Source organism: Babylonia areolata, chromosome 7, assembly GCF_041734735.1.
Source record: "Babylonia areolata isolate BAREFJ2019XMU chromosome 7, ASM4173473v1, whole genome shotgun sequence".
NCBI classification, from domain to species: domain Eukaryota; kingdom Metazoa; phylum Mollusca; class Gastropoda; order Neogastropoda; family Buccinidae; genus Babylonia; species Babylonia areolata.
In genome coordinates this window covers 44234694-44247424 of record NC_134882.1, presented here as the reverse complement: position 1 = coordinate 44247424, position 12731 = coordinate 44234694, and the positions used below count along the sequence as shown (strand labels likewise).

Sequence of the window (12731 nt, the reverse complement as noted above, 5' to 3'; positions counted from 1 at the left end):
AACAGGGTGTTTGGTTGTGTGTGTGTGTGTCTGTGTGTCAGTGGTAAACTTTAACATCAGTCCACTTTCTCTGGAAATACTTTGTCTACGAAACTTGACTTAACATAGAAACATCTTCACAGTCATACCAATAATAGGTTGAACTTCTCCCGAATTCAGCCGTATTTCCGAATTATTAACGGTTTATTACGTTGATGCTTGCAGGTCTTTGAAGCGATGGGTACCTGCCCCCTCGGACTTCTTAAATGCCCGAGATATACCAAAATAACATGATTTAAACAGCGTTATCACTTCGATTACCGTTGTCGATTTATTCCACTAAAACAACATGCTCAAATAATAATTTTTGAACGTCATTGTTGAAGCTGCGTCAGTGCAATGGATAAAACCACTCATTCTCGATTCGAACATTCTCTGTTTGAACCTACGTGGAACCCTTTCTTTCTTTTTCTTTTTTTTAATGGGTAGCTTTATAATTACATAACGAATAGAAAACACGTTTCAACGAACCAGTTTTCATTAACAAATTTCAGCAAACTAATTTTCATAAGTTTCATTATTATTATCATCTTCTTTTTTTACCCTTTGCGTGTATATCACAAGTGAGTCTTGAAGGCCTTGCCTTTCTTGTCATACGATACATTGACTGTCCCTCTCTCTCCACCCATCCCTTCCTCTCCTGTCCCCCGCTTCTCCTATCTACCTCTCTCTCTCTCTCTCTCTCTCTCTCTCTCTCTCTACCTCTGTCTCCCTCTGTGTGTGTGTGTGTGTGTGTGTGTGTGTGTGCGCAATACACGCTAAAAAATTAATACCGATAAAAGAGGAATTCAATTTTTCCGCCTCACAGAATCTCTCCTGCTGGGAGTGATCTGTCCGCAATTATGATGGCATGGCCACCTGGGAATTCTGCATAGATCATTTTCTTTGCTTTCCTGTTTTTGTTCTTTCTGTTCTCCTTCGCTTTTCTGCCTTCTGGTTCTCTGATCTATTTTTTCAGCATACTTCTGCCCGGGTGGTGGTTTTTTTCTGTGGCTGAACTTGGTAATGAATATTTGTACATAGTCGCACGTGATTTTGAACAGAGAACATTTTAGTACATGAGTTTTTATGTATCCTGTAACATTTTTTGGAATGGTAGATCACGAGGGCATCTCCCAGGTGTAGTTGTTAGCTACAGTAGAATAATACTGACTATGACTTGGTTCTGTTGCGGGCCGAATCGATCATTGTTTGGTTATATCATAGGGTCTATGTTTTAAAGTAGAAAAGGGTTTTTGTTTTGTTGTTGCCGAGTCTCGATAGAAAGGCCACCGTGACTGGCTAAGATGCAGGCAGGATGACTTGACATTGACAAAACCGGGGTCACTCACGAATGGAAAAAGAACTATCACTCTTTCTTTTTTTTTTTCTTCTTTTTTTTTTTTTTTTTTTCTTCTTTTTTTTCTTTTCTTCTTTTTTTTTAACGATCAGATCGTTTGTGCATGAGATGAAAACTTTTTTCCGCATTGGCACAGTGTGCTTTGCAGCGAGCCTAACGGTATTAAACTCTATCTTACTGATTGCTGGGTTTGCATGAGATCAGGTATACGTACGCTTAGATGCTGGATCCTTGAAGAACCGTTTTAGAAGGGTTTGTTTTTTGTTGTTGTTTTTTTTTCACCGCAATGTTCCACTACAATTTCCTCTATTTAATAAAGAAGTGAATAGTTTTTCTTTTGACATGTTTTATGTTGTCTTCGGCCGGTCTTTGTTTTTGTGGATTTGATTCCATGGAAGGTTTTACATTGAATTCCCTTTCCGTCCACAATTTGTTTTAAGACTTGATTTGATCCGAATCGATTGCAGGCCTACTGGGTTTGTTTTGTTTTTGTTTTGTTGTGTTTTTTGTTGTTGTTGTTGTATTGTTGTTTTCAGAGTTGTCAGTCATTTGTTGTCAGTCAGTTTTTGAATGCCAATACGGCTGTTTAGTGTAGATGTGACCAGGCCAGGCCAGGTCGGGATTCTACTCAATGTGTTGGATTCCAGTGGCGGTGGATCGTTCAGCTTCATTGTTTGTTGGTACACATTGCGAACATCGACCGGAACCGGAACGTGGTCTTTCCCAACATTCGAACATTTCCGGCAAAACATGCTTCCACATACAAACTTCGTCGTTTGCTCTGTCTGTAAGATCTGACAGGACAGGAGAGACAAGTTCTCCCCGAAAATGATCCTGCGGTCTTTTTTCAATAGGCTTTCAAGAAAAACAACTTTGGAGTATAGGTTGGGGGCGTAGCGAGGGGTGTGTAAAAAAGAGTGATTAACCAGAAATGGTGATTAACAGGTCCATTTACCTCAAAACTCATTTCACCTTCGTTATTATTATGACGGTTTAGAGATTTCCTCTCACCATGCTGTTTAATCACTTGAACAGACTGGGCAAAATCAGACACAGGTTTTCAGACACAGGTTTTCATAGTGTGGGTGGAACCGGGCGGCATTCTGTTCTGTCCAATCTTATCTCTTCATATACAGGACAACGACTACAAGAATTATCTCGATGGACACTGAAAGATATATCGCTGTCAAGAGTATGAAAAATCGTACATGCTGGGACAAGGGCAGTATACTTTAGTAATCAGTCAATGTCTTTTTGTTCCCAGACAGTGGAAGATAGTAGTGAGAGTGACAGTTATCTATGATAATTGCGTGTATGAGAGGAAGGTGGTAAAATGGTTTAAGACGCTTATCTGCCAATACAGTGTCTGTGAGGGGCTGGGTTAGCCCTTTCTCCCACGTTTGACTGGAAAATCAAACTAGCATATGTGGTGTAATAAAAACTACTACTAATAATAATAAGACGCAGGTTTATATACCACAGTACCCCATCTCAGATGGGGCTCACCGCGCTTTCCAATAAGATATACAAATTTAAGACTAAGTGACATAAAAAATATGTACAACGGCAACACAGTCTCGCATGACACTGGCTAAAATATACATATTAAAGACTAAGTGACATAAAGATATGTAAATCAACACAGGCATCATCACAGTCTCAAATCACACGGGTACAAATTACAGCAAAACAAAGCACATCACATTCACCATAGTAAAAAAATAATCACCAATGAACCTGGCATCACAAAAAAAAACCCACTAAAATCGTCACAAATGCATACAAATCGACAGAAAAAGCACATCAGCAATAAGATCACAGCAAGTAAGTGCAGATGGAAAAGTTATAGTTAGAAGAGTACAGTTTGAAAGGATATGTTTTGAGTGCTCTCTTGAGTGCGGGTGTTAGGGTGTAACGGAGGAGTGAGGATAGTGAATTCCACTTTTTAGGTGCAGCAACAGAAAAGGAACGATGACCGTAAGTTTTTGTACGAACGCAGTGACGCTTCTTTGAGCAACTGAAAACTGAAAACTGCGCATGTTGACGTGTGTGTACAGGCCCAACATGTGCATGGTTCAGGAGGTGTACGGCACGGGGCGGAAGTTCTTCACTCACTGTGTGGCCAAACACCTCAGGATGATCTGCGAACGTCCCACGTGAGTAGGACTCCCACTTGTACACATTCCTGTCTGGCTGCACCTCTCTCTCTCTCTCTCTCTCTCTCTCTCTCTCTCTCTCTCTCTCTCTGTTGGTGTCTTCGTCTGTCTCTCTCTGCCTGTCTGTCTTTCTTTCTCTCTTTTTTTTCCCGTGTTTCCTTATTTGAAACTTATAAGCTAGCCTTCATGAAATCTAAATGTTTGTTGTTTTTTCACATTCCACAGCTTTACTTTATCACTTTGATCCAAAATATTGTCCTTGGTTTCCCCACACACACACACACACACACACACACACACACACACACACACACACATATCAGCCGGCGCGGCACAATGTATATCATCACGGACTCAATACTTGGATGTTTTGGGTTCGAATCTCACATTTTCCTGCTCCTTCACAAGGCTTAAAGAGCCATGGGGTCAAAACGAAGACAGCGAGTTTCATCCACACAACGGATGTCTCTTTGAGAGCGGTGCTTTAGGGAGTGCGAAGTTCTCAGACAAGAAATCACTTAAATAGCAGTCAAGTCGTCTTAGACGAAACCAGATGTCCATAGCATCATCGTTATTATGGGTTTGGTGTCATTGACAGGTTCGTGAGCTGGGACTGCTGTTCAGGTTTTGAGAAGAAGAGAGGAGAACGTGGCTGTAGTCAAGGTATGTGTAGTTCACATCCTTAATCACTCTCCTTTCGGTTTTGGTTCTTGTCTTTAAACAAAGTGTCTGTGATTCTATGCAATGATAACACTGTTTCCATTGTCCCTTTGTGTGTGTTTGTGTGTGTGTCTGCGGTAAACTTGTACCAAATTAATGTAATAATGAATTACTTTGTCAACACCACATTTTGCTTAAAGATAGAAAAACCTTTATATACATAGTCTAGTTTTAGCGGTGTAAATCTTCCGGATTTCCGGATCGTATTTTCTGTTCTTTATAGTTAACGTTGATTGTTAGTCATATTAAATGCAGTGTTGGATTCTTAACGAGTAAGTTTGAAAAGCGTTGCTTTAGCCGTGATCAGTGTTGACTTTCCGTATATGCCTAATATTCTGGATCATGGAATTTTCCTTTGACGTGTATACTAAGCCAAACTGCCGCTTATATTTTTGCTCGCAGTTATATTTGCAAATATGTATGTCAGCGGAGCTGATATTACGACAGACTGAATGACTGTGTAAGCGGTTACACTCGGATTCTCAGCTGGAAATTGGAACATTTTTCGGGTGGCAATGACTTTATTTTCGTTTTCTTTCTTTTTAGATACTGTCATGGGAGTGAACATTATTGCACATACACTGTCGAAATTTCCAAAGCAGTTACCCCACGCCCACACCTCCCACTTTCTCCCTTAAGAAATAAATATATAGAAGATAAAAGTTTGCAAGTCCCTCCACTGATCACTTCTTCGGTCCTGTAAGCAGTCGGAGAGAGTTCAATGGATTAACTCCATTTGTTTCTGTGTTGTCTGTTTATCATTGAGGGCTGGCGTTTTGTGCAGTCACTTTCGTTTGTCGTGTGAAGTACCGATCAGAACATGCACTCAGTTTTGCTGGGGCAGCCGATTCATGGCATGGCACCCAGTCTCATGTATAAAGCCTGTACACAGGTTGTTTGCCACTTTGTTGATCACCAAAACACAGTGCAGAGACATGTTAAAATAATCTGTAGTCTGAATGTGTGTGTGTCTATGCGGGTGCGGATGTTCAAGAGGTAGTATGGTGTTCTTCAGTTTACCGTCAGTTCGATGTTATTTCTGACGAAAATAACGCCGCGTGGGAGGTGTGTGTGTGTGTGTGTGTGTGTGTGTGTGTGTGCGCGCGCGCGCGTGCGAACTAATCTTGTCTAAGTGTGCTAACCCTCAAAATTATTTTGCCTCGTGGTAGAACGATACTGCGGTCCAGGAAAAAAAACAAAAAACCAGAAAACATGTAACTGCATACATCGACAAATAAACGCCATTTTGACGCCAGACAAAATGTCAAGACCGTGTGGGAATAGTGTTAACACTGCGCTTGGTTTTCAGTTGGGTTGCCAAGTATCGCATTTTTCAGGTCCGCTTTCTACATAAGCATGCTGAAACTGCAACAGGGTGAACTGAATGTTCATCGAAGTTTTTGCCGCAAAACTCCCTCCCCGGCTCCCCCCCCTCTCTCTCTCTCTCTCTCTCTCTCTCTCTCTCTCTCTCTTCCCACCCTCACCCCTCCCTTCTCACCACACACAATATGATACGTACATTTATATTTTCGCTTAAGCCAACTGTTTGCAACGTTTGTCATCTATGAAACAAAAAGGTGACAAATAATTATTGTACACTAAACCGGAATATTTCAGTTTTACGATAGCGGATTGATATTTTGCCCACACTTTTCGAACTGCAAAAAATAATGACACTTGATTTTGGCACACCAGAAGACATTGACAAGATATGGTTCTGTGCTTATCTTCAGTCTTAACACCATTTGTTCACGGTTCTTCGTGTGCGTGCGTGCGCCCGTGCGTGCGTGCGTCCGTCCGTGCGTTGTCATTGACACATTCGAATTGTCTTGTTTGAAAGTCTTGATTATGCCATATATATGACGGTGGTGATAGTATTTGTTGTAACCATACCATCCTCCCCATATAGATGTTAAGGAGGTATAGCACATGGTGGATGCCCATAATTATTAGTATTATTATTGGTAATAATAGGCATCCTTCAGTCTCGGAAGACTATGGAGTTGCGCTCTAGGTGTTTATTCTGGTACAGCGTCGGGTGTGGCTGGCCAGTCCGACGCGGGAATGACAGTCCCTGTGGCAGAGGGCACAGATGAAGTCTGACGCTGGTCTGTCTGCCTGGGCTGCAGCCTTTCTTCTCATTCTCTTTTCCTCGTGCTGCTGAGCGAGCGTCTCTTCGAACTTGGAAAGACCTTTCTGCACAGTCATTATTTATTATTATTGGTATTACCATCATTATTGACATTGTCATGATTATTATCACAATCATCATTATTGTCATTAGGATTATCATTATTTCAGTATCATCATCATCATCATATGTTATTATTATATTATCATTATTATCTTACTAGCGGTAGTAGTAATCATCATTATCATGACTAACTGTGTATGTTGAAGAAAAGCCGCTGGGCAACCTGATGACCACGATCCAGGACCTGGGCCTGACGCAGTTCTCTCACCACATCGTCCGCAGCAACCTCACCGACATGCTGGCCCACGAGGGCGCCTGGACCATCTTCGCCCCGTCTGACAAGGCCTTTAGTGAAGTGTCTGGATATTCCAGGTAATACTGCTTTTATTTTTTTTCCTCCATCCACTTCTCTTTAAGGACTGGACACAGTTATGACAGTGGGAGTTCTTGTGTGTGAGGTGGTTGTAGAAAGACTTTAGTTTGACATGTGTGATATTTGGCGGATTGTGTTTGTGTGCGTGCTAACAGTGGTTTCGTACTCGAATATTGGTTGCGGTTTGGTAAAGTGTGGATTAGCTGACGTATGATTTTAATATGATACACAATTGAATATCGAGTGAATCTGTTATTTGGACTGCATTAACAGGTAAGGTGAATGAAACAGTTTCACTGTGTGTATGTTTGTGTGTGTGTTTGTGTGTGTGGTGCGTGTGTGTGTGTGTTGTTGTTGTTGTTGTTGTTGTTGCGGCAGAAACCAGCTTCGGCAGGCCAACAGTAGCAAGGGGCTGATGCTGTACCACATAGCGCCAGGCAAGCTGCCTCTCGACACCTTCGTCTCCAGGAACAAGAAGTTCGTCACCATGTTCAGGAACAAGAAAATCCGCGTCAACAAATACGCCTATGGGGTGAGTTCCTTTGGATGATTCAGTTTCACAACGCAAAATCCTTGTCAGGTTTCTCTGAAGTTCCTGTTGACTGCTGAAAATGTGCCATTACCTTTGACAATAGCATATTGTTGTATCAAATGTATCAAACAGTGGTTAGACAATTCGATATTTTGACATTTAACCATTGCGTGTTTATGAGTGATATTGTTAGGGTATAATTTTCTCTTGATAACACAGATTTTCTCGATATTTATACGTGATCTCTGTCAACATAAAGCAAGATTTTTTTTTCAAGTCGAAGTTTCTGACATAGTTTCTTTCTTGCAGCACAAATTCCGCATCATTTTGTATAATGTAATCCATCTCAAGAAAAGCAAAGGACTAAGATCCCGATACAGAGTACAGCAGGTATCGCTATAACAGGCCTTTCCGATCTTCTCTGACTCAATGTCTGCTCTTAAGGCCATTGCTGACCGAAACATTAATCAACGTGATGTTGATTGAACTCCATGAGCTATATACAAAGATCCGCGCACAGGCAAAGGACATTATAGAGGCCAGTCAAAAAAGGGTTTTTCTATTGTTTTGTTAGAATATTATGAGAAGGAGAAGAAAAAGATGAGAAGACTGCAGTAGAATGTGAGGCTGCTAGCTGTATGCGACGACTGAGCGTGAGGACGCAAGTACAGCACTAATGATTCTGACCAGCCGGAAGCCTAACAGCTTTCATTTCAAAGTCGAATTTGAATAGCGTTACGCCACAGTTACCTCGACAGGTCAATGGTTGGACACCGTCACTGTAGTAAAACTGTCATCCGCTTCACGATATGTGCTGTGAGTTGAACTACGGTTCGTCGCCAGTTGAGCGCTTGCCTACGTTTAGCTTCAATTTCTGGTCGTGTTTGGCACTGGGGACAACAAAATAGTTGACTGACTCTTAAGAATGACACAAACGAAAACGTTTCTCGCACCATAATTCCTCAGACATCATACCCAAGGTTCACAATACCTAAAAGACATCCGGCAAGGATAGAAATTCAGAGTTGATAACATATACTTCCACATCCAGCCAGATCAAAAGGAATTACTTTGGTTAGCAGTGGACAGTATGAAAGAGGGTATTACGTTCTGTGTCAATAAGTAATTGTATTGAACGTAATGCTAAAACTTTAGACGTTACTTTAATGAAAACTAATATTGTTGCAGCTGGAAAATTGAAAGCGTGTGTATAAAGAAGTATGCTTTATTTCACGTGCAGGTAGCTACCGTGAACTGTGCACGTATCATACGGCCTGATGAGAAGGGAACCAACGGGGTCATTCATGTTATTGACAAGGTGCGCAACGTCTGTCTCTGTCTCCCCCTTTGTCTGTCTCTCTTTCTGTGTATATCCGTAACTATGTTTCTTTTCAGGTGCCGGTTTGGCGCAGTATCAGAAACACGAGGACGGTGGTTGATTTCACACGATCCGCGTGTTTTGTGTATTTTTTGCCATGTAATAACTATCAATAACAAGCAGCCGAGCATTGTTTTGCATTGCTCAGAAGTAAGGTTTCAACGCAGGACTTCGGCTCGCTCACTCTGCCTCCCTTCATGCTCTCGTTCACCTCGAACATTGCACTGGGGGTTTTTTATCCTCTTTTTTTTTTTTAAAGATTCTTGAGTTGCTGCACATTTTCTGTGGATGTGCTCTTGTGTGCACATCAATCATACGACCCTGCGTCACTGGTTAATTAGAAAACAGCCATTAAAGAAAAGGGAAAAAAAGGGAGTTTGGAACCTCTGCACCAGTGTGAATGTGTGAGTGATAAAAACACACGTCCCAGCTTCTTTCAACGAGGGCGGGGAAAAAAAGATGCGGTTGAATAACACCAACATGTTCAGAACACAGGCGTGTATGATTTATTTCGTGTATTCGTTTTGTTGTTGTTGTTTTTTACATGATGTTGGAATGAATGTGGAGTTTTAAAATCTTAAAACAGACAGCTTCTTTCCTGCTGCTGGCTTAAAACGAAGACGAGGATACCATCCCATCTCTCTCTCTCTCTCTCTCTCTCTCTCTCTCTCTCTCTCTCTCTCTCTCTCTCTCTCTCTCTCTCTCTCTGCCTTTCTTTCATTCTTTTCGTCTTCCTATCAGCTTGTGATATTCACACACATTCACATCCCAATTCTCTAACCCCCCCCCCCTCCCATCCCTGTCTCGTTTTCTGTCTGCCCCCCCCCCCCCCATCCCCTCTCTCTCTCTCTCTCTCTCTCCTTTTCGTCTTCCTATCAACTTGTGACACACAAATGTGTTTTTATGATGTTTTTATCGTACATTTTTAGGCATTTAAAAACAGTTTATCTTTAAAATCAATCTGAATTCCTCTTCTGAATGGTCGGAACCATCACAATGATATTATTTTATCCCCCGTAGATGTTGCTTCTTTCGGTTTCACAACGCATCGCAGTGTAGGATCGTATTACAGTAGGTACAGTATGACATCCCAGCTGTTCACATTGCTCTGTTGGCAGACAAACTACTATCGACATATGTAAATATCCCAGCAGCACCAGTCAAAATACCAAGTATCACAGGAATAGAACCAGAGCAAAACACTCAGCGTACATACGGTATTCATCAGAGCAACCCCTGACACAGATGCACTCATGTACCGACCAAAGCTTTGTTAAAGAGAGGTACATCCAGCCCTTTGCATGACACCTTGTTTTGTTTCCTGGAAACGCGAGTGTTCTTCCGCCTTATGACAGCAGATTTAGTGAAGCGTGTATGGCCTTGTCCGCACACCTTGGTATCTCCGTGATGAAATAAAATCCAGAACTTCTACGCTTTACCTTTGGTCTTTTATGTTTCTCTCTTGTTTATCTGCTTTTTTTTCTTTCTTCTGTTGTCGCCTTCATTTCTGTTTTACAAGATCATTCATTGTCTTTACTTTTCCTCGCTTTGTGTGAATATTTGCAATATTCTATTATCATGCTTTATATGTAGGCCGTTTTGTTCACTGTGGACAGCTAGGTTTTGATGTAACTACACACAGGGGCACTAACTGCCATCTTAGGCTGACCGTGACAGTTTAGTGGACCACACCACTGGAGTGTAACCAGTATTTGTGACTCTGTGTCTTGTCTTCCCATTGGATTCAGTCATGTATTGTTTTCAGGCAGGATCTGGCCTTCACTGTGGGCTAGTCTGTAAGCAGCAGAGAAACCACTTTGCTCGGGGAAATGAAACGCAAGCATGAACTTAAGCCAACGTTGTTCACTACCCTCTGTTCAGCCTGTTACACAGATAACAAACAAAAAAAAAGGACAGGGAAACGAACCCAGGAACTTTCTCATGCTGCGTAATGCTTCCCATCTGTTTAACGTTTCCCATCTGCTTTCAGACAGGTAAATAAATCTGACATTAAGAGGGCGGGGAAACAACAAATCAACCCAGAGACTCCCCCTGAGGATGCGTCTGGGTGTACTGCTCTGCACTTCTGTCTGTCTGCCACATGATGGGAATTAAGCACTCAGCAAGAATGACTTTGGCTGTGTGTCTTTTCCCATTAAAAAGAGTGAAAATCACTGCCCGTTAATCTCCATGCACACTGTGTTTTGTTTATTGCAAAGTGGACTGGCGGCCCAGTGGATATTGCGCCCGCCTTGTAGGCGAGAATATCCAAGTCTGAGGTTCGAGTCATGTAGGTATACAAGCAGGTTTTCTCCCCACCCCACCCTTCTTCCTTTATACCTTGAGCAGTGATCTGTGCGATAGTCTTTCGGACGAGACTCTAAACCGATGTCCAGGCGCTGTAGCATGTAGCACGCTTGGAAGACTCCCTGCTGACAGACATTTCTTTTGCAAATTCGGTTAAAAAATAAACAACTCATGTTCGACGAGCAGACAAATAACAGACAGGCAGGAATTTAAGAAGTAGGGATAATGTTGATGCAGGAGTATAGTGTCCTGCTGTCCCCTGGAAAAAACAACCAAAAATTCAAACGGTGACATCTGTTGTGGCAAGGAACTTTTTTAATATTACAGGAGCCCACAGTAAACGTTTATGAATAATACAGTAGCCTACAGTACACCACATTACAGTACAAATGGCTAACTTAAGTGTCATCAAAAAAACTATTACAAACAAAATAATGTGCATTTTGTTTAAGAACTAATTGAACAATGAAAGCGATAGACTGAAAATGTTCTTAATTGATGCACATACAAATAACCATGTATTCTTACTGTTTCTATTTTCTCCTCTTCTCTCTATTTCCACCCCGCCCCCCTCTCTCGCCTGCTAACTCGCGCGCAAGAATCATTCTCTTCCATTCTCTCTTTCACGACTCTTGTCTCTCCCTCCCTGTGACCGCCCAAACGTGTTGCACACTTGTAAAGTGTTGTGAAGTGGTAGTGAGATCGTAACTCATGTCGCTGCAATTTGCAGCTGTCATGTTAAAAGGTGCGCAAATGGGACCCCCATCCGCCCCTCCTCCTCCCGCATTTCTTGGCTTCTATCGTACTCACTATCATGCACACTATCATGCACACGGGTGCATGTGCGAGGCAAGCACGTGTGCGCACGAAGAGAGGCGCGCGGGTTTTCAGAGCTGTGAACAGTTTAACCCGTCAATTAAGGAGGGTTGTTTTTGTTGTTTATTTCGGTGACACGTGCTGCGCGCACTCGCACATTCTCTCCCTCCCTCCCCCCCCCCCCTCCCCCCCGACCCCCTCTCTCTCTCTCTCTCTCTCTCTCTCTCTCTGAGTGCTTCTAGAATTCTGCTCACGATCATTGCTGAATGGACATTAAGAATTATTGTCATTGTCATTGATTTTTGTCGTGTTTTGTTGCTTTTATATCTTATGAGCATTTGATTGACTGTTTAACGTCCCCAGAAACGAGAAGTTGTCTTTCTCCTTAAAGTAATATTTTTGAACCGCATTCGGGTTTGTTTTTTGGGTTTTATATATATATATATATATATATATATATATATATATATATATCTCAAATGAATATTTCTAGAATTGTGCTCACGATCATTTGTAATGTCCCCTTTCATTCATTGTTGAATGGCTGTTGAGAATAATTGTCATTGCCATTGGGGTTTTTTTTGTTGTTTTTGTTTTGTTTGTATATCTTATGAGCATTTGATTGACTGTTAAACGTCGCCAGAAGCGAGTCTTTCTGCTCAGAGTAATACCTTGAAATACATTCATTTTATTTTTATTCTCTCTGTGTCTGTCTGCCTCTCTCTCTCTCTCTCTCTCTGTGGTGTGCCTGTGTATGTGTGTGAATGCAAAAATGTTGTTCCTCAGACTGTGGGTTTGGCGCTGCATCAGAAACGTGAGGAAGCCGGCAGGTTTTACGTGGTCTGCTTTTGCCAAGGGATGTGTATCAACAATAAAC

At 41.9% G+C, this 12731-nt stretch overlaps 1 protein-coding gene across 7 annotated transcripts in view; it reads left to right on the top strand.

Annotated features, from left to right (window-relative positions):
* Positions 1-12731, top strand: part of LOC143284072 (transforming growth factor-beta-induced protein ig-h3-like) — a 92492-nt gene that overhangs the window by 54733 nt on the left and 25028 nt on the right. For all 7 annotated transcript variants that reach the window (XM_076590698.1, XM_076590694.1, XM_076590696.1 and 4 more), the window contains 5 exons: positions 3436-3534; positions 4133-4197; positions 6655-6820; positions 7200-7353; positions 8594-8671. In XM_076590698.1, coding sequence (XP_076446813.1) covers positions 3436-3534; positions 4133-4197; positions 6655-6820; positions 7200-7353; positions 8594-8671 — 562 coding nt within the window. The remainder of the gene's footprint in view (positions 1-3435; positions 3535-4132; positions 4198-6654; positions 6821-7199; positions 7354-8593; positions 8672-12731) is intronic.